General features: G+C 40.3%; 1 protein-coding gene across 1 annotated transcript; it reads left to right on the top strand.

Annotated features, from left to right (window-relative positions):
• Positions 1-396: 396 nt before the first annotated feature.
• On the top strand, positions 397-21,473 carry CENPI (centromere protein I). The gene is made up of 21 exons (XM_052813969.1): positions 397-498; positions 2,251-2,578; positions 2,867-3,004; positions 3,976-4,094; positions 5,243-5,350; positions 6,605-6,653; positions 6,969-7,015; positions 7,736-7,825; positions 9,337-9,465; positions 9,728-9,892; positions 10,157-10,277; positions 10,483-10,574; positions 10,903-11,020; positions 11,119-11,183; positions 11,648-11,745; positions 12,148-12,283; positions 14,085-14,209; positions 15,293-15,341; positions 15,498-15,731; positions 17,340-17,381; positions 18,200-21,473. The coding sequence occupies exons 2-21, from the start codon at positions 2,380-2,382 to the stop codon at positions 18,329-18,331; spliced, it is 2,256 nt and encodes a 751-aa protein (XP_052669929.1). The 5' UTR covers positions 397-498; positions 2,251-2,379; the 3' UTR covers positions 18,332-21,473.
• The last annotated feature ends 305 nt before the right edge of the window (positions 21,474-21,778 follow it).

Here is a 21,778-nt window from a genome sequence, read left to right as displayed (position 1 = left end):
CCCGCAGAGCGTGCCGGGCGGAGCCGCGGCCTGCCCGAGGGAAGGCTCACCAGACCCGCCCAGCCGCCCGCGGCACCGCAGGACCTGCCCGTCCAAAGAAGGGTGAAACGGCCGGCCAGCTGTCTCTGAGCCTCCTCGAGTTCCAGCCTTTTAGGCCCCATCCCCGACAGGCCTTCCCAGCTGCGCCTCCCCCCCCGCCCCACGGCCCGGCCTCCTCCCGCAGGCACGCCGAGACCGCTGCGCACGCGCCACGGCGCCGCGAGACCGCGCATGCTCAACACCGCCCGGGACAGAAGCACCGCCCTTCCCACCCTGCGCATGCGCGAGAGGGGGAGGCAGTGGCGGCGGCGGAGGAGGAGGAGGAGGAGGAGGGGGCGCGGGCGCGGGCGCGGGCCCTCCCATTGGCCGCCGCGGCCGTGCCTGGCGGGCAGTGCGCATGCGCGGGGTGTGGCGCGGAGGTTTGAACTGCGGGGCGGTTGGAGCCGGCGCTGACGGGAGGTAACTGCGGCGGGGGCTGCGGCCATGGCAGCGGGCCCCGTGCCCGGGGGCCTCCCCGGGGCGGCTTCTCCGCCGGGGCGGGGGGGCTCCTTGCCGCCGCTCTCGGGCCCCGGAGCCGGAGTGCCTGAGCGCGGCGGTGGGGCTGGGTCGGGAGAGCCTCGGGTCCTTCCGCTCCCTCAGGGCCGCTCCTCCGCGGAGCATCACAGAGGGGCCTGCGGCGGCGTCCAGGGGGAGCCGCTGTGTGGAGTTGGAGGGGGAAGAGTGTGTGTGCGTCGGCTGGCGAGGAGGGGAAGGGATGTTCGTGCCAAATACCTGTGTGGAATGTCTAGTACTGAAAGAGCTGTGCAATGGCGGGCTCGCTGTTAGTAAGAAGTGGCGTTCCAGCCTGTCTGTTAGTTCTGCTTTAAGATCTGCCAGACCTTTCTGGTAGAAATCCTGCAGGACAAAAGAAAAAAAACTAGGCAGAGCAGGTGCTAAGGAGTCTGTGAGAAAGCTGCTGTTGTACTCCAGAGTGTGGTAGCCGAGGACTGTTAGCTCGATCTGCTTCCTGAACCACTTACAGTGTGCTCAGGTGATTCAAGGTGCAGCAAGCAAGATTCCAGTGCATTTGGGGTTTTCTGCAACTCTTACATGTCAGTCCAGCTCATGTCAATCTAACCACGGTATAGTCACCATCAGGAAGTTTCACTGTTTTGAAGCATCTCAGTTATTCTTAGCCACCATCATGCAAAGCATCTTTGTGGGAGTTCTGATGTGTTTGGTGTTGTCCTTTAATACTGAGGGGGTACATTTCACCTGAAGTCAGTAGGTTTCATTTGTAAATGTGAATGCCCTGTGTGCTCTTCAGAGCAGGTCTCAACACAGCTAGCCAGAGATTTGTTCTTAGTATGCTGCACAGGGAAGTTAGTGACAAATAAACCTGTAGGAAAATAGGGATGATTCTAACATCTTAAGGAAGTGAGAGCTGAAGAGGGAGTAGGAGTTGAAAATCATTCTGTTTTATTGTGTCAGGAAAGCTGGGAAGCAAAAGATAGGCTCTAGCAATCCAGGGATATGCATGCATACTCTACCAAATCCAGGAAATTGTAGCAAAATTTCACATTTTGTGGATAAGAGGTTGATGTCTCTAGCATATCGAGGAGAAAATGACACTTATCGTGGTTGTATTTCGCCCAGAGCTAGGCAGTTTTGTAGTGTTGGTAGCTCTTGTGCTTCACTTGGAAGTTTACCAAAATGTCATATTTCTTTCAATCCTAGCAGCTGGGTAGAACGGCTGCAGAAGAATCTAATTTTTTGTAAAATAGGAAGATAAGTTTTTTTATGATCTTCTAAAATCTGTACATTACCTTGCAGAAAGTCATGACCTGATGACTGATTACACTGGCATACACAATACAATTAGTGAAACTGATAATGCACAAACTAAACTCAGAAGAAAATTGTTGATTGTGTTTTGCTAACTTTCTGCTTATGTTAATTTTTTGATTAAAATACTATATAAAATTTTATCAGACAATTTTTAAATTGAAAGGAGTTTGTGTTAATTTTTACTTGTACATTTTTTCTTCCCTTTTTACTGAAAGAAAGACTGGAGTTTTGATACACTGTTGTCCGTGCATCTTCTGAGTATATTGTCTGATCTTTTTGGTGGCAGGCAGCTCTAAATGATTTCCTCTGAAGTTACTCTGTTACATTATGCAGGATCCCTCTAAAATCTGTTTGTCAGGAAAATAAATTTTTCTTTTCTTGCAGGGAACCGGCTCTCTGATGTTCTTCAACTGTTGGATGTTGATCTATTTTCTTGCCTCTTCGTAACTGAAGGATTGGAACCCACATGACAAATGAGTAAAATTCTCCAGTCTCAGCTGAGAGTCTGAAAAGATGCAGCGAAGACAGAGTTTTAAGACCCAAAAGCAGCCTCTGCAAGTTCACCATAAAAATCAAACTGATCTCTCTGCATGGCGAAAAGGAGGGAGAATTGACCCTGAAAAAAATGTCCAGAATCATCAATCTCCTAACAATCAGAAAAATGACAGCAAGCAAGGCTCCCTTGAGCAAGCTTTGAGCTACTTTGAGAAAGGTAAGAGCAGTTTTAAGGTTAGCTACCAAGTACTGAAAAAATAACTGAATTCTTAATAACAACAATAATAAAAAAATCTAATTTTACCTGCTGTTTTCCCTCTTCAGTGCCTGAGGTTTGTAATATTTCTTTAATGTCTTAAAAGGTTTTCCCCTTTCTGTTACTATGTAAAGAACCCAACAAAAAGGAATATATGTAGGGACAGTTCAGAGGAGTTTAAAATAGTTCGTTTTCAGTTCAGAAGTTGTTTCATCCTTGTGTTGTCTTTTTTTTTTTTCCCCCCCCTAGTTCAAGACCGAGTTTCACTGAAAAAGAACAGTGTTCTGCAGAAACACTTGACTACTGTGGAAAGCATTGCCCTGCAAAGTGGGTTACCCCCTGAAGCATTTGATGTATTGCTAAACGTGGCACTCAGTGGCAAACTTGGTAAAATATTTATATACTGCTAGTTTGTCTTCTGTGAATGTCTTTCCCCTCTAATCAAACCTGTTTGAGATAATGTGTTTATGGTGACTGTATTTTTAGGTACTTTAGTGTAAAATTAATCTTTCTGGCATGCTTTGGTGTAATTTCTGAGTTCATGCTAAAATAACCTCAGGTTTTGCTACAAGGGAGTGATATCTGGAAAAATATTATGGTTTGTTACAAATATTTTTTGAAAAGCTTATTTCCTTTGTTTGTAATTGCAGGACTCTGAAAGGCTTAAAGTACGTCCTTAGCAACCATTGTGTCTTTGCCTTGTTGTAACTGTGTAGGTTTCTTTTCCCCAAGATCAAAATAATTGAACAAACTGACATAGTTGTATTAGTGAAACTTGCTAAAAGTAAAATGTCATCCTAACAATCAATTGAGCAATGTCAGTGCAGCTCTCATGCTGCTTTCTTAGAAATGGTGGCCACTGTTTATACTTCTAAATAATGAAATACTCAATGAAAAAAAACCCTAAACTTTCCCCTCCCTCCAACCCAAGAGGAGCACACAAGATTCTTTCCCCATTATGCAAGTGGTTTAGTGCTTTTCTTGACTTAAAATTACTAGCTTATCTCCAGAACACTAATCTGCTGATGTTTGGCTGACAGTCATATACTCATTTGCTGAAGGAGTTGATTGTTTATTACCAGAATTTGTGTTACTTTTGGTTGTCTTGCCAAGAGTGTAAAGGCTATTTCAATACTAAAATACTCAATATTCCATTTTCTTTCTTTAAGCTGGAAAGAAATATTTGTCATCATTTTTTGAGGTATAGGTAAGTCCCTACTAGATTCTTGTGCGCTGTTACTTCAAGCAATGAACCTCTGAATAATCTTGTCCAGAGGGAATTTTGACCTAAGCTACAAAACCATGTCAAAGAACCTGATACATGGGCACCGTCTTATTTTGAATTGTTTGTTTTCCAGCTGATACGGTGAATGCTCGCTTACTGAAGAGCCTGCTTCCAGCCTCAGTAATACCAGAAACTTCAGTGGTTTCATCTGTATCTTGGCTCTGTGTCAGCAAATGCTCAGGCAACATCCAGGTAACTTAGTAAATGTTTATAGTAGTTATTGCTTCTGCACAGGAATGATGAGGACACATTATTTTCAGGAAGAAAAAATCCTTAGGTTTTAATGTACGAGGTTCTTACATAAGATACTGTCATTTAAAAAAATTGGCAGAGACGCCCATTGCTGGAACGCAGTGGGAACTGAGGAACACTTTTTAAGTGTGAGTGGAAATTTGCACAGTTCCTCCTTGTCTTGTATCTCTGAATTCCTTAGGAATGGTTTCCCCCCCAACATTTCTGTGAAATACTTCAGCTATGTCAGGCATTCCTCACCAACTTCAGCAAGGTATTCCTTAGGTTCTGTGTACCTTGGCCATAGCATACATGACGACATGACAATGTTAGCAAAACAGTCTTTTTTGTCTTCACGTAGTCTGCTCAAAGGTTTACATCATAGCATCATTTAGGTTGGAAAAGGCTTTTAAGATTGAGTCTAACCGTAAACCTAACGCTGCCAAGTCCACCACTAAACCATGTCCCAAAGTGCCACATCTACACATCTTTTAAATACCTCCAGGGATGGCGACTCAACCACTTCCCTGGGCAGCCTGTTCCAACGCTTTAACCCTTACAGTGAAGAAATTTTTCCTGGTGTTCCATCTAAACCTACCCTGGTGCAACTTGAGGCCATTTCCTCTTGTCCTATCACTTGCTACTTGGGAGAAGAGACCAACGCCAACCTTGCTACAACCTCCTTTCAGGCAGTTGTAGAGAGCGACAAGGTCTCCTGTGAGCCTCCTTTTCTCCAGACTAAACCACTGTTCCCTCAGCCACTCCTCATAAGACTTGTGCTCTAAACCCTTCACCAGCTTCGTTGCTCTTCTTTGGACATGCTCCAGTACCTCACTGTCTTTCTTGTAGTGAGGGGCCCTCAGATCATATCTAACGGTTAGCACGTGTTCAGAACTGAGCTGCTTTTTCCATTCTGATACGGCAGTTGGTGCTCTTGGCAGGCTTTCTTCCACAGCTGAATTATCCCTGTACTGTTCATCTGTAGCTATCTGGTTGTCCTTGAGAGTGGCATGTATCCTTCATGATTGTGTCTCTTAAACTGTCTAGTGACTAGTCTGTCTTGCTTTTGCCCACCACTTAATGTAATATGGCTTCCTTCCTTCCTGCAGCTGCTTTTTTTAAGATGGCTGATCGCGGTGTTTGACTTCATTGATCACAAGGAACAACTTCATGCCCTCTATGGTTTCTTCTTTTCCTTCCTGCAAGATGAGAAGATGGTAAGGAGAGCTGAAGAATATATGGAATTGACAAAATAAACCTAAATGTTCATAAGTAGTATGCATATTAATGCTAGAGTTAGTCTGGAGTAGCTGTTGGTTAGAGACCATTTTCTAATGGCTGGATTTTTTTTTTTTTTTCATGCTAAGATTGCTGGGTAATTTAGATTCAGAAACAGGGAAGTACTGTAGGATTGTTTTAGTTTCAGTGCTGTGGTCTGGTTGTTTAAGCATGTTTCCAAGGATTGCTATTCTGCATCACAAACAGAGTGACAGTATATTCTGTCTAAATTCCAAAGAGTGACTATGATGCTGCAGTCTCTGGGATTGCCTTTGATGTCAGACATCAGCAGGTGAAGTCTCCCATTCCTGGGGAGAAACTGACTTGCATACCTTGGGCAAAAAGAAAAAAAAAACTTTTAGAGCAATGTTTATTTAAAGGTGAGGAACTCTAAATGGTGTTCTACTTAATTGATTTGAAATGTGGCTTAAATGAGAACAAGCAATCAGGAGATTTCTGCTATGGCAACTATAAAATCCAGGTGCTGGAATATTGAAGTGTTTGGATTCAGTTCATATTAAGATGATGAAGAAGATGAAGAAGATCTTGCCAGTCGTGTTAGATTTGAAATTGTTAACATTCTTTCAGCTTAGGATATTTTGTGGTTAATGTTTAAAGTTCCTGAAGTTCTGAGTTATACTTCTTGCAAAGTTTTTAATGGTTTTAGGTTAACATTAGTTATAATCTTTTCATAAAACTGGATTTAAGTTCTTACTGTTTAAAATAGCATTTTCAGGCATGATGGGCCAATTGGAAATTGCACCAGAGTTGCTGTGAAACTAATCTAAGACCCTTACAGCCTCAACTGTAGTTAGAAGCTCTAATAAATTATTTTGATTCAAAGGTGCCTTTCTTTTTGAAAATGTAATTGTACTTTCACTGCTGACTCCTGAAATATCTAGACCATGTTCCAAAAAACAAGATCCAAGCTCACTGAGTAGCTTGATTTACTATGGGGACTGCTTATAGTGTAGATAATGTTTTTAAATAAAATTGACATGTGACATGTAAAAAAACATGCTACTTTCTAAGGGAAGCAAGGTGTGCTCTGCCCCAGTGGGGACACAGTGATGACTTGGGGCAGCCAACTGAATGAAACTATGGTAGCTTGTGAAGCCTGCATGTTGCTTTTAGTGTATCCTGGTTAGCAGTTTGCACCAGCAGGATAGTTCATTGCTGCCTTTTCTTTGCAGTGCCCCTATGTCTGCCACTTGCTCTACCTGCTGACCAGGAAAGAAACTGGTGAGTATATCCAATTGTATGAGATGGAATACCATTTTATTTCTTATTCTGTTTGCTGGCACTGCCTTTTCTTCCAAAGGAGCTAATGCAATGACTAGCAAATATATTGCTTTTAAGGTAAGGGAGCATGAGTGGTAGTTCAGCCTGATTTGTGTAACACTTTCTGAATTGGAAACCCGTCTGCTAGCCTAGAAATAAGACTGATTGGTTCTGCTCTTTGCCATGACTTTTTATAATAAAAGTGATGTTGCATTTTTGCTTAAATATCTGATCCAGTGCTTTTTAAATCCATTATGTTCTTGATTGTGTTTCTAGTCAAGCCTTTTCGGATTAGGAGACTGCTTGACCTCCAAGCAAAAATGGTGAGTTTATTTCAAATCTTGTAGAGTTTGAACTGTGGTTAATAATGCAGTTTGTAAGACTAATGCCCTTACAGGATGGAGAAGAGTGGTTAGTGTCTCAGGACAGGGTTAGACTTGGAATTGTAGGTTGTAGTTGTTGTAGCAGCAGGGCTTGTCCATCTTGCATATGCATCGTTAATTTTCATTTGTGTTTTATGAGCACACGGAAATGACATGCACAAAGCTATACGTTTTATGACTAGGTGTGGTAAAATCTCTGAAGCAAGGGGCAGCTTCATTTATCTATTACCATCTTTAATTTTCTATTCATCTTCCAAGTGGTATAAAAAAATGACTGAGAAATACAAGATTGTAGAGGATCTTGCTTCCCTTTTTGTAAGAAAAAACTGTATTATAACAACATGTTTTTGGAGCATTTAGACTGCAGAAGACTATTTTTCATAGTTTTGATTGTTAAACTTTTTATTAGAGTTATGATTACAGAAAGTTCTTTCTTCAATCCCCTTCCTATGGTATTTTATTTACATGGTTTCTGTTCTGCCTTTCATTTTCAGTTGTTCATCTATGGTTACTTACTGGCACGTAGCTTTAGAAAGCTTTTAGTAGTCACTGGGGTTTTTTTGCTTCTAGAATACAGTATTCAGTTTCTAGAATACAGTATTCAGTTTCTATATAAAAACATACCCCACATGTTTTACCTCTTGTTCTGCTATTTGGCAGGGAATGCAGTCTCATCTGCAGGCTCTACTATCACTTTACAAACTCTACTGTCCTGAGCTGGTGACCATAACCCTTCCTGGGAAAATGAAGGTAAGAATTAGATTTAATCTACTTGGAACCAGTACTTATGACAGTATTTGTACTCAGCTTTCCACTTAAGCTATAATATAATTTAGTGGTGAAGATTAATTCTATTTCCTCTTTTCACTGAGTAATATCAGGTTTAGATGAGGATTCCTAGCCTTGCGTTTTGTTCCCTTTTCAGCACAAGGAGATGCTTTGAAATGGAATGGCATGTACCTTTTTCCTTATGAGGATTACTTTAATCCTCCTTTTGGTGTTCTTGCTGGTTTTGACTTGTTTCACACAGTGTTAAGTTCTTCAGGAAACAAACTGTCTTAATTGTACAAGGCACTGTCCAAATTGCTGACTTTCTTAAGTACAAATAACAATGGAGAACAGTAAGTAACTTCCTACTTGGAAAGTCTATGTCACAGGAAAGAGAAAAAAAAGTGGGGAAAAAAATGTGGTAAGCTGATTTGTCAGAGCCTCAAGGTAACAGCAAAAAATACGACTCTCGTTTTAGAAAGGCCTATGTGTATGATTAGCCCCTTGACCAAGTAGAATATATGTAGCAGAAACTGAATATATAACAGAAAATAGCAGCAGGTGAGACCTAAATTCTGCAACAAATTTTCTTTTGGTACTTCAATGGGATAGACTTAGGGTTTGGGTTTTTGGGGGTTTTTTTTTTTTTTTTAGAAGAGACATTTAATTTATAAGTAGACAAGTTCTGTTTGTATAAAAGAATTTGTTTTATTTCAATCTGCTTGTGTACTTACATTGCTCTCTAAATTTATACTTTGCATTGTGTTGCACAGTCATGTGTTGGAGAATTTATTTTTTTTGGCATGCACAGAAGTGAAGTAAATAACTAGCAACTAAAACCCAAATACATCTTCAGCTGTTTTTATGAACATGCTGTGTTAACTTGTATAATAAAAGCTTGATTACCTAGGCCCAAACCAGTCTGATACTTTTGTGATGATTTGGCATTTGATTAGGATTTAAAGACTGATTGCAACTGAAGTGGCAAAAAATAAGTTTTGTGCAGAAAAGGTGTTGGGTTCATTTTTCCAGTTTTCTTTTTAGCTGTAGTATCCACATTAATTTGAGAATTCAATTACTCATTGAATTATTCTGTTCGGTGGATATCACCGATGCTGAATTTGGGAAGCTTTCCTAGTAACTTGCATAAGCATACCTTGGTTATGCTTTATTTTAATGTATGCTTGAGATTTACACTATGAATTGATTGATCTGAATGAGGATTATAAATCAGAAGTGCTGGACATATCTTCTGAAAAAGGGAACATTATTTCAGGAGGAAATAAAAGTGTAACTGTTGAACTACAGTCAAAAGGTAATGAAACTGAGGAACAACGAGAGTTCTGTGCTGTGAAAACCTAGCCTCTTGGTCTGTCAAACAGAGTTGAGTGTATATACATCGCTGTGGTGATGTTTATCGGAATAGAAACTGATCTTTCTGTCATTTTGTCTTAGTTTGGCTTCTTGCATAGATGTCTGATTTATGTTTTCAGACTTACTTCAAGAATTCAGAGGGCCCATGGAAAGCAGGAATCAACACAGTAAGGCGAAGAAACCAGGAAAACTCTCCAGTGTTCCAACCACTGTTTTTAGGCACAGCCCAACCTCAGTCACGAAAAAGGGTAGGTTATGGGCCTGAGGTAGACCCTAAAAAGGTGCAAGGCAGCTGTTTTCATAATGAATATTGCCAAATAATGGGAGTCAGGCTTTATTGCAGCACTGGGGAGGGTGGAGTAGCTATATAGAAATGCAGCATTCCCATTATAATGAAAGCCTGGATACCATTTTTGCAAAACAGGGTCTTTATGGGAACACTGGTCACAAGTGCACTTGATTGCATTGGAAACCAAGTCATTGTTATTCATTTGCATTTCTTTTCTACAGAAATGGAATACCCAGTTGATTATACCTGCGAGCAGTACAAACACAAATAATTTAGAAGAGGACGAGAAAAAGAGCTGTGTTGATTTGTACAGTATGAGTGAGTCTTTTCGAGTGGAGCAGCTGCAGACCTTTTCTCAGCTCCTACAAAATATCCACCATCTAGAAGTGAGTTTCAGGAAGGTCTTGGTAAGCTCACTGAATGTTTTGAGAGATCAAAGGATATTCCTCTATGCCCTGTTTATATGTGAATAGTGTGTGGGCTACCTAGTTCTAACAGAGTATCTAGTCCTACCTGAGGGTGATGAATGAGTCCTGGAGATGGTCTTGTTGCTGGTGAAAGGATTGGACAACTCTGACAGAATGAGATTCTCTGGCAATTTGCTGATGTAAATACTAAATAACTCTTTTTTTTCTTGATTTCTCTTGCAGTTTCCTTCCCAGATGGGTTCAGTGCTAACAAACCCTTTATTGCTTCACTACATGAATTGCATCAAAGATGAATCTATTTACCTGAGGCTCTACTATTGGATGGGCCAGACTCTTCAGGAAGGTAGGAACTTAGTATTACCTTGCATGATAGGGAGGTAAAGGATGTCTGAAGCTTTACACCTTTCAACAATGGTACTTTGCTATTCAGATTTATAGTGATAATCACATAGTGTTAAAACAGCTACTGGAGGAGAACTGAGTTTTGTTTCTGATTGTGCTTATTCTTGCTGTGCTCATATTCAAATACAGTATTCTCTCCTGTTTAGAATGCACCTGGTGTGCCGTTGACAATAACCAAGATGAAGAAGAATTCAAGGACTTCCTGGAAACTGTCTACAAGACCGAGTGTTTCTTGCAGGTAAGTGCCTGTTTTGTGGAAGCCGAGGGTTTCATGAAGTCTTCCCTTAAAATACTTTTGGGACTTACCTGTTTCCTGTAGTATCTCTGAGAAGTGACAGTGTCCTAAGTAATAAAAATACATATTCCTATAGTGAGTCAATATTCTGGGGATGGCCTTGTTTTCTGCAGGAAACAATTTGAGAATGACATTGAGAATGATAATTTGAATGTCCTGGTGAATTGTATGGCAGGAAGGAGGTGTAAGCCTGTTTCTCCAGGGTGCAGTGAGCATGGCAAGGTGCAGGCATACGAGATGAGTTTTTGAGTGTTCATTTTCTGTTTTGTAGGAGGGATTTTCTTCATGTGAAGAGTTCCTGTATAAGAGCCTTCCTCTCTGGGATGGCTTCTGCTGCCGATCACAAATCCTCAGACTTGTGAGTTGGATTCCCCTCGGCAGCTTCTCTGGTATGCGTTGCAGATCCTTTGGGTGAGGCTGGACAGTGTCTGATCTTGGGGGACAGAATTTGTGCACAGATAGCATAATGCTTTCTCATTTCTTTCAGAAATAAAGTCACATCTCTATGATCCCCTGGCACAGTTCTTTTTCACATCGTCCCTTTACTTTAAGGTAATTTAAGTGAGTACAGTTGCTATCTGCACTTGTGTCAGTTGTAGCAGTCTGAGAGATTGTATAGGGGACTTCTTTTGCGGAAGTCTGTGTCCAAATTAGGGTAAAATATATACTTACAACATAACTTTTTGGGGAATTTGAGTGCCTTTAAGATATTTTCTTTTTTGACTGGAATTAAACTAGGGCACTGGAAAAAAAGAACTGATAGTACACAGGACAATAGTTGATTTGTTTTACTGCAATTTTAACTCAGTATTTGAAGCTCACATTCTCCAGGAAAAACTATGTAATGCATACGTTCAGTTCAAGGGGACATGCAATTATCTCACAGCTATTTGTGAGGTCCTGAGAAACTCTTGATACCTTTCCTTATATATATGTCAATTCTCATGGCACTTTTTGTTTAGTATTATTCACTTATGTAAATTGTCGTCAACCTGTTTTCTTTTTGCCTCTTGCAGTGCAGTATTCTTGAGTGCCTGAAAGAGCTGTTGCAGAATTGGTTAAACTGGCATGTGATTCATCTGGATTCAGAGTCTGACTCTCAAGTCCATTCTTCGTAAGTTTGTCTGAAATGAATGCAATACAGTGTTCTGTGCATGGTTCACTGGTGTATTTAGATACATATTCTAGCCCTATTACCTAGCATAAAGACCGACTAGAAGGTTAATAATGCTGTAATGTTTCTGCTGTGTATTGTAAGCTACCTTGTGAATCCTGTTCTTTCTTTAAAAGTATTTCTATTGACAGTGAAAATTGAAATGTCCAGAAGTCAACATCCTTGTAACACTGACAGCTGGGTCATGTTTGTAATAATGTTGGTTACAATATGTTACTAGATATATTGAAGAACAAATGCATGTTGCTGAACACTTAGTGGGGCAGAAGGATAAACTTCAACTTCTTTTTAACCACTTTTCCTTTTTACTGTTTGCAATATTGTGTCATGTCATTGCTGCAGGAATACCACCCATTCTGAACTACTGAACGTGGTGGCTGAACTAATCCACTTTGTTGGATGGATCTCTACTGTTGCGTTGCGTTTGGAAAACAATCCTACTTTCTTGCTATACTTCATCCTGGATTTCTATGAGACAGTATGTATCCCATTAATTTTGGCTTTCAAAATCCCAATACTCTAATGCTGTTTGCGTTTTTAAGCTAGGGCATGAAAACACCTTCCTTATTATAGCTTACAGAATTCTGTGAATAAATGCAAGAATGTTCCAAATACTTGGTAGATCTACAGGTGATTGCTGCTGTTGCATCCACAGGCAGAACTAAATATGCTGCTAGAAAGTGGTTGCTCTTAAGTCAGAGGTGTACTGTGGAAGGGGAAGTAACAATATGGCATAACATGCTTTTTTAATGCTAATTTATAGAAAAGAACAATGTTCAGTTCAATTTTAAACAACATATCCTGATTTTTTTCCTTAAATGTTCCCTTAAAAAATGAAATTTTTTCCCCAGTTTGTCCTGTAGACAAACTAAGCAGCACCAAATAAGCTTAAGCCTGTTCTCTATTTTCCTCACATCCTCTCTGTAGATGTGCTTACTGCCATGTGAACTCCAGCCATGCTGTTGTTGCTCCTACGATTTGGATAAAATTGTGAAGAGTTGAAAAAACAATGATAGTTCTGGAATCTACTTGTAACTAAAATGTCCATTAAAAATGCACGAAACTAATGGACAATGACATTTGCATAAGGCAGTGTGTTTAAAATAAATGCTCATTTTATGGGAATATACAGAGAATCATGCACCCTTTGATGTATGATTATTGGTGCTCTAGCAGACAACTAGGGTTTGAATTTTTTCTTGATGTTTTGCTTATGTATTCAGAACTCTAGAGACTTCTAAAATCATGCAGTGGACATATTAAGTAAAGAGTCTAGATTTCTGGAAATACCAGAAATTCAGTTACAAGCAAATATCTGCCTATACATTACATGATATAGCTGTACCAAAGGCAAGAGGAAAGGTGAAGGTCTGGCAAACAATCTTTAGTGAAAAGTCTGTTATGAGATTAGGAGAAGGAGTCCTAAAACAATTGTTGTACCTAATTTAACAAAATGTAAAAAGTATCCATGTTCGGGATGGTGGGCTGTCACAGCTTAATTGTTTATGGTCTGAGCTGTAGTAACTAGATTTGTATATTCTTAGACCACTACTCTTCTGAGAATGATGTGTACCTTCCTGAAGGAGCATACCTTTGGGAATAGTTACTGTGGCTAAGCTACAGAGGAAGCAATGTGTTAAGTTACAGCAATATTGCTTTCAATTATTTATCCATAATTTAAGACTGTCGTCATAGCTGAAGATCTTGTTAAATCTGCAGAAATTTTAAAATGTCCTTTTTACTTAAACTCAACCTTAAATTCTAAACATGAGTCTGATAATAAACCCACTTTTTATGACCATATCATCTTCTCTTAGAGCAAAGCTTTATTGTGTGTTCATGCAATTCCAGCAAGGTCAAATAGAAAGATTTAATTTCCTAGTTGGAAGAGGTGTATGGTCTGTTTGGCTTGCTGCTATCAGCAAACCAGGCTAGGAACAAGGTCAGGTCTAGTGCAATCCCAGCTACATATGTCGGAATGATATAAAAGATCAGAAAAAAATGGCTGCTGCTTTTTTACAGGGATCTGGGTAGATTTGACTCAGCAAGTAACCATGTCAAAACATATGGTATACCTAAATGGTTGAAACAGAGACCAAGATATGAACTGATGAATATGTCTCATACCAAGAAGGAAACAAATGGAATTGCTTCACCCTGGCCTTACCTCCTAGGTGAAGTTGATGGAGCTAGCTGGAATTGCAGTGTCATGCTCTCTTTTGCTTCAGGGTTTGTTAATGGTAGTAATAGTCTGCCTGGATTTGCTTTCATTCCTGCAGGCGAGTGACATGTATCTGAGGTACAATCTGCCTTTGTTGATAATGCCTCCTGCTGGAGTTTTCTACCCAGCACTTCTCAGCATGGATTCTGTCAGCTTGAATCAGCTCTGCTACATTATGTACAGGTACTACAAATGGTGTGGGCTGTAGGGACTCCTTGTCTTCTCTGTCTATCTTTTGGAAATGAAATTACTTTGGTGTAAAATCTGAAATCTACTTTTTCTTACCATGCAAGGCAAAGGTGAAAGTTCCGGTTGTGTCCAGCTTTCATGATACAGGATTTTATAGCTGTAGTTCCTACTCTTCAGTCTGTTATCCAAAATAGCAGGATTCTGATCTCTTTCCTAGTATTATTTCCATGTCTTTGGTATGTGAAGGAAGGAGTTCTCATATTGTTTTGCAAGAACTTAAGTCAGCCAGCTGGAATCACTAGTATAACTATACAACTTCTCACTCCTGTCCTTTGACCACTAAACTTGAGCTTTTCATTACAAATTCTGTAATGTGCTGAGTAGGAAGCACTTCTGCCACCTACAAACTCTGTGGGAATTTGGAACTGCCTTGTGCTGCCTGCAGGTCCAAAGACAGCACTGTTTATTGCTCTGCAGGATCCACCAACATGGCTGCTGTGCTTGGCCTTGTTAGTTCCAGTGGTTGCATCTGAGAAGAAGAGTAGTCAATTGCTGACAGCTGGCACAGGGTTCTCCATGTGGCTTTTTCTCTAAGGAGTTTGCAGGGTAATTAACATGACAGGATGGTCTCTGGGAAATAAGAGGAGCTAGTGCTTATTATATAGAACAACTGTCAAGTTGTGTTACTTTCAGTGGCTTCTGTTTCTCTGCTTAGTGAATGAAAGTCTCCCTTCTTAAAAACACGCTGCATTTTTCTGCTGATTTTAAGGCTCTGTGTCAATTCTTGTGTATTGCGTTTATGAAGGTGACCGTCCCAGGCAAACCAGTCATGTTTTAGTCATTTAAGAGATGAATATTACCAGGTGTCTCCCTACTCTGCCTGGAAAGGGAGTTCTATGCCGATTGACAAATTCCCTTTGAATTCTTTTTCATGTTTCTTTTTTACTAGTAAAGTTTGATGATCTCTCTCATGGAGGAAATAAGCTTTCTTCATACATTCCTCCAGCTTTTTGCAGCACTGGTAGGTAGTAAAAATTTACAGGCCCTCAACTTTCTCTTTTGTTTGGTTTTTTTCAGGTATCGAACCAACTTGGTGGCTGCAAAAGAAAATGAGCTGAGTAAAAAGGTATTGTGGACAAATCTGCTATGTGCTAGAATGGACCTTAGCAAGGGGTTGGTTTGAATGGAGGGAAGGTGCTCTGATGGCATTCTTTTAAGGACTGGAGGGAGCACACAACTGCTTTGAGGATTCTATTTATTGATTTGTTTTCTTGCCCCTCAGGGAACAGTGCAATTCAGGTTCAGTAACCAGACATACCAAGAGTACAATCAGTACATAACAGCTATGGTGGGTTGTCTGTGGACATCCAGTGTATTCCAGAAGGATATTCACCCTCAAGGTCTTCGTATGGATGATGAACTGCTGAAGAAAACTGCAGTGCAGGAATTCAAAAACAGCTTTAACATTGTCTACCACCCAGCCATGATGGGCTATGCTGTCCTCTTCCTGCAGCAGGTAATGGTATAGGCCAACATTTAGGCCTTTGGCATCACCAGATGTTCTGGCTTGACAGTTTCTGTAGAGAAGTGTCTCTCGGTGTACTGGCTGATTTGTTGAATCAACTGATCCTTCAGAAGTTGGTATGGCATTCTGTGTTTGTGTCAAATCAGTGGCATAATTTGAATAGTCTTTGTTGGCATGGTATGAAAGCATGAATGTAACAGTTTTAGATGTGAATTTGTGCTTATGATCATTTTGAGGATAGAACTAAAATAGCAAAATAATGAAATAAATTACTAATTCAGTAAAAGCTTTGCAATAGTGCATCCTGCCCCACAAAATATGGAGCGTGACCTAAACTTTTAAACTCCAGCAAGTCCAGAAATATGTAGTTAAATTGTATACAGGTGCGCACGATAACAGTGCTTTCTGGCTCTTGCAGTAGCTTTTGAGAATCGCTTATTAAAAAAGAAATACAAGTAGCTACTTCAAGTACAGAAGTAAGATAATATGGTGCTTTCTTGTATTGTCTGATCCAAGTTCTGCTAGAAGTCATCTTGAATTCTGGGTGCCATCATATATTCAATGCAGCTACTGAATGGTGAAGGGAGCAGCTTGCCAGAATTGCTATTGTTCTGAGATGTGCACGCTGCTCTAAAAAACGAGGTTTTGTAGGGGGTGCACAAAGATGCCGTTTTGTTGCGATTAACACTGGCAGACTGAAGGTGTGTGTAGGTGTGGCTCCTGGAATGAAGCAAGGGAAACTTGAGGTTAAACTTGAAGCAAAGAATGCTGGTTAGGAAGACTTCATAAATTTTACTTCCTTTATATACTCAGTGTCCTGAATCTAGGTAGTTTGTCTCTTACTGCTGTTTAAACCCAAGTTTTGTCTTTGCCAGAGGCAGCTATTTTATTTTTGTTGTTCTTTTCCTTGGTCTTTCTCCTGTTGTAGCAGGATTAGTTTTTCATATCTTTTGTCTAGATCCTTTCTGTTCTGAGGCTTCCTGATTCTTCTTTGTAGCTCTTGCAAGTAAAAAAAGCAACCCAAAAAACCTAAACAAACAAACCAACACCAAACAACCGAAAAAACAACCCAAAACCTTCTGGTGGAGAATTTTTGCATTCTTCCTACTGCAGAACCAAGAAAGATTTTGCTTAGCAGCTATCATAGTAAATACTTAGTTGCAGTGCCGTCTTGTCTTAAACACTTCAGTGCTGAGCACCAGAGGGCACTGCTTTGCAGCACACTCAAAGAACACAAGTAATAATCTAAATGTCAGTAGGTTCTCTCCTCTTGCTCTTTCTCATTGTTGGGAATTATGTATTTAATGTTTTGAAGGGGTAGCTTTTACACTGTAGAGAGACAATTGTTAAAGATACTTATCAATATTCTCTGTTGCTATCCAGTAATGCTGCAGCACAGGGCAAGAGGGTCTCTCCACATTACCTTGCCACTTACGGACACAGTATGATGCTGGAAGCCCATTCTGAGGCATGATTAAAAAACTCCGAATTTCTTTGCACACCTGCAATTCCTGATTTAAGAGGGGACTAAACAGAGGCCCAGCAACCTTGGACATACTCTTTATCTGACTTGATACTGTTTTTATTCCTCTCCTTAAGGCTTGGCCAGACGATACCACCTTCAACTTCAGTTTAATTAAGGTAAGATTTCTTGTTTTAGTGAAGTGAAAACAAGTGATTTTCAGCAGCTATGTGGAAGAGGATGAGGTGATAATATTCACCAATTCCACAAATGCTCTATAAAAACTTTGAAAGAGGAAAATTCCAGCTGTAGACTTTGGTTCAATCTCTTAATAGGGCCAAACATGAGGGCATCAACATCTGAGGTGTTATGTATCTAGCCATCTGTGGGTAGTGGTCTGAGATTTTTATATATTTCCTCCATAAGTCAGTGCAGTATCAGGACAAGGCTGTTTGTTGTTCTCTGCAGGCTCCATATTTTTGGTGTACCTGAAGCAGCATTTCTATTATCAAGGAACTTAATATTAAATTCTGAGATGGATGTGTAGCTTTGTTACAGCTTTGAACGGGGATCCTCCACTGAGCAAATACAGTGGCAGTTTGTTTCCTTTCCTGTATCACAGTGTACTTCAAACCTGATCTGGAAGAATCACCATTAGTGATGAAAGGAAGGCTTTAATATCCATGTTCATTTGGTTCCTGACATCTTCACTGTTGATCCAATAGACTTTTCTCTTTTTAGAACTGGGATTTATAAACATCTTCAGTATTAAAAGTTCGTCATGATTTGTCATGTTCAAGCTAAGAATGTGTAATAAGTAAGTGAAAAGTTTGGGCACTTGGGAAGAGGACATGACCCTGTATACCTGTGGGTATTTACAGACTAGGATGGATGTTGTCAAACTGTGGAAGGTGATATTTGCAGACCTTTTCAGATTGGCATAAGAAAGAGACTAAGTTATGTCTTGTACATCTGACTCTGCCTTCTGTTTTTATAGGGAAAGAAGTGGAACTGGTATCTGGAATATCTCTATGCACATGGTTTAAAGGGCCTGAAGGTCTTTATTGAAAGCAGCATCAATCGTGTTTCCCAGGCCTCTCACAGTAAAGCAGGGAATGTGCAAGTGTGACCCTGGGACTCACTGGAGCCTTTTTATCATATGGAACAGGAAAGCAGAATATAATGGACAGTGTTACTAAGTCTTCCTTCTTCAGAGGAAAGAAACAGAGCAATTACACTTGTCTGCATTTTTGTACTGACATCTGTTTTAGGAAAGTGAAGACACAGAAGGAATGCTTAGGCTGGCTTGGTTCACTAACACTGAACCCCCTCTTGTACCTGTTGAACTTCTCTGGTCTGAAGCTGCTAAGCTTATATGTTATGTATCATCCACATTTTTCATCCTTATTTTTCTCTGTTGGAGTAATTGCTTTGATTGAGAAACAAACATTTTCCATCTCAAAACTGCAGTGAGCAGTGCTGCTTCATTTATAACTAATGTTGATCCCTGACCTGCTTTGCCTTCCTCGACAGTAGGTTATGAGAAACAATTTAATCAGCCTTTCAGGGATACCATATATGTACTGGATTGGAGCACTACGAGTTTACCAATTCCCTGTTGTACCGTGTATATACTGGCTTCTAACAGGCTGACCAAACTGACCTTCCTGAACTTCATTTTCGTTATGAAGCTTGCAAAAGAGACTTTTTGCTAACATTGCTTCTAATGTTCTTCTAATGAAGCTGGAAAATTTGGTGCTCAGTTGATGGTTTGTTGATGGTGTATTGATGATTGAGCACTTGGAACAGTGTCGCCACCAGCTCACCATTTTCTATTGATAAGTGCAAATGTAGTTTTCCCGTTTGTGGTTTTAGCTCTGTATGTGTTGTATATTATACGTGTACATATATATAATTTATATTCTGTAAAATGTTTCCAACATGCCGTTTTGAAGGAACTCTGCTACAAAATGTATCTTCTCCTGTCAATTCATTTTAACACTGAGTAGAAGTTGGGAGAAGCTGAACTCAGGTCTCCAAAATCTGAGTGAACTTTATTTCACTGCTGTAAAACGAGATTGTAACCACTTGAAAGATGGGTCAGAGTATACTGAATGTTGCATTTTGAATCTGTACTTTGATCCTGTAAAGGAATCAGTCCTGAGAGTGACTCCAGAGCCACTAACGATGTGTTTGGTTTTTTCATCCTCTCAAAATCATACTGGCTCTAGGTTGAGTACCATACTTCTCAGCTCAAATAGATGATCTGGTTAATATGTGTATATATATTTATATGTGTATATATATTCTCCAGAGAATAAGAAAATCTTTCACTGAAGACTTTGAAAGAAAGAGATTTGCAGAGAGATCTGCTTAGACTAAAGTATTGCTCTTTCTCATCTGGCTGTGTTATTCCAGCTAGTATAAGTGGAATGCTTATAATTTCTGTCAAGAGAAACAGATCTTCAAAAACCCTGATTTTATTTTCTCAACAGGGGAAACTTCACAAATTACAAATTCCTCCAAGTGGCTATGTTTCAAGATGTGGTCCTAACATAGAACCAGTTATCTCCTTTAAAGGCTGGTACTATTGTTTTGGACCTGCTCAGCTTGTTGGCTGAGGACTGTCCCAACACCACTGGCTGGCAATCCCTGTCATAGTGTTGCCTGTTGTTTGTTAGACTCGTTAAAGGTTTCAGCTAAGGACCCAAGAAGTAGACCTCTAGCTCCATACTTGTTTTTATAGTTTTTCTATGAAGCTACCTTCAGAAAGATATTGGAAATGCTAGCACTTACACTGGAAAGCCTGTGTACTGCATTCCATAAGGACAACTTAATCCTTAGCTCTTGTCCTTACGCCATACAATTGTCTTCAGATGTTGACCAGACTTGTACTTCCATATTGCTGCACTGGGATTCTGTATAGGAATAGGGCTGGAGGGATTGACAGCCCTAGGGAAACATGAGATGGAGACATGGACCCAGTTATGGATCTGTGTATGGCAGACTCATTCAGTGGGGAAAGGAGAAAATACAGAACACTTTGAAGAAGCATTTAGTTCTGGCTAGGAAGACAGTCTTCATGTTACCTGGGTGCTGTTTTGAGTTTATGTGGAAGGAGCAGAGCTCTGTATCATTCCTGTCAGACTAGAAGGTGCTGCCAAAGTCTTCATTTCGGTTGTGAAAGGTGCCTAGATTCGTAAGAGTGTGTGATGTATGTAAATGTATTTAAAGAGTCTTATAGCAGAATCCTTTAGGATATAATGAATGTTGTATAGTTATTGGTCCCTGAGATCAGTTTTCCCTTGAGGTTGGTGTTTGGTTGAGAAAACACAGAACAAGCATCACAGGTCTTTTATTATACCCTGTGTTACAAAAGTCTTCAAACAAATTATGGACAATTTTGTCATTCAGGTGCACAGGCTGGATGCTTAGAGGTGCAGAAATAAAGAAACAGGGCAGATAATTTTCCTTTAATGTCAGCTTTGTTGGCCAAGATGGCTGTTTAAAATCCTTCCCATGCAGCAATGATGTGCCTAGGTATTACTGATCACTTGAGATGACTTTTAGCCTCTTTGTACACCTTGGTAGTTCTTGTCGTCTTTCACAGCTGGATATTTTTTCTTTTTTCTCTAAATGTCTGACTTTACTAACATTCCACTTGAATGGAAGAATGGTCCTTTTAGGGAGGAATGTGCTGCTGTACCTCTTCCTTCCTCCCCTGCCCCACGCTTTACCATCTAATCACCATGGTAAATTTTGTAGACCATTTTCTATTACAGGCATGTGCTCAGAGACTTGGCTGACCACAGCATCTGCTCTGAGGACTAAAATGCAGATAGTTGAGACCCATCCATTTCATGGTAAGTGACAAATCAGTGATTTACTTCTAGTGCCTGTTTCTGCCCATTGTAAGGTGCTGCCTGTATGTATACACTATGAAACTAGCAGAAACAACTGTTTTGTGGTACTATTTGATAGGAATGATGCAGGATGAAAAGTTCATTTAAGGCTCGCTCACATGTTGTCAACCAGCACCCCAGAATATTTCAGTTTAGGTCAGGCCTGCAACCTCCCTCCGAGGGTATTATATTCAACATGATTCACTAGAAAGAAAGTGCATGCTTTCATGTCACTTGGGTCTGCTCTTGAGTGTTTTTTCTTTCTAGAGGATGCTGTTTCAAGGTCCAAATTTCTAGTGTCAGCAGATCTCAGGGAATGCTGGTTTGTGTCCTGTCTACCTGTCAATAAAAGTTGATGACTTGCTCCAATTCCTGTCTGGCCTCCCTTTTCGGGAGGCTTCTACATGCTTTCGATTTAGGGGTTTTGTAATACTACAAGCAGGCCAGGGCAGTGGTCATTTCAGCTTAACCACATTCTGCAGCTTTTCTAGTAGCCTATTTAGATGCTTTCAAAAAGTGAGGCCTTTCCCTCTAGAAAAATCTTTGAGTGGGTATTAGATAGGATTTCAAAGTACAGGGCCAAAATCCTGTCTGGGGTAAGCAGGCATAGCTCCACCAATTTCTAATTGGATCTATGTTGAGTTGCACCAGCTGAACATCTGGTCCACAGTTCA

Source organism: Harpia harpyja, chromosome 18, assembly GCF_026419915.1.
Source record: "Harpia harpyja isolate bHarHar1 chromosome 18, bHarHar1 primary haplotype, whole genome shotgun sequence".
Taxonomy (NCBI): domain Eukaryota; kingdom Metazoa; phylum Chordata; class Aves; order Accipitriformes; family Accipitridae; genus Harpia; species Harpia harpyja.
The sequence above is the reverse complement of the archived record's forward strand: the minus strand, read 5'-3'. Positions and strand labels throughout refer to the sequence as shown.

Bases quoted from the DNA above. Each gene is read 5' to 3' on its own strand.
- CENPI (XM_052813969.1), top strand. From the start codon at position 2,380: ATGCAGCGAAGACAGAGTTTTAAGACCCAAAAGCAGCCTCTGCAAGTT. The intron at 3,005-3,975 runs GTAAAATATTTA...TTTGTTTTCCAG, and splicing joins GGCACTCAGTGGCAAACTTG to CTGATACGGTGAATGCTCGC. The intron at 11,021-11,118 runs GTATGCGTTGCA...CATTTCTTTCAG, and splicing joins TCCCCTCGGCAGCTTCTCTG to AAATAAAGTCACATCTCTAT.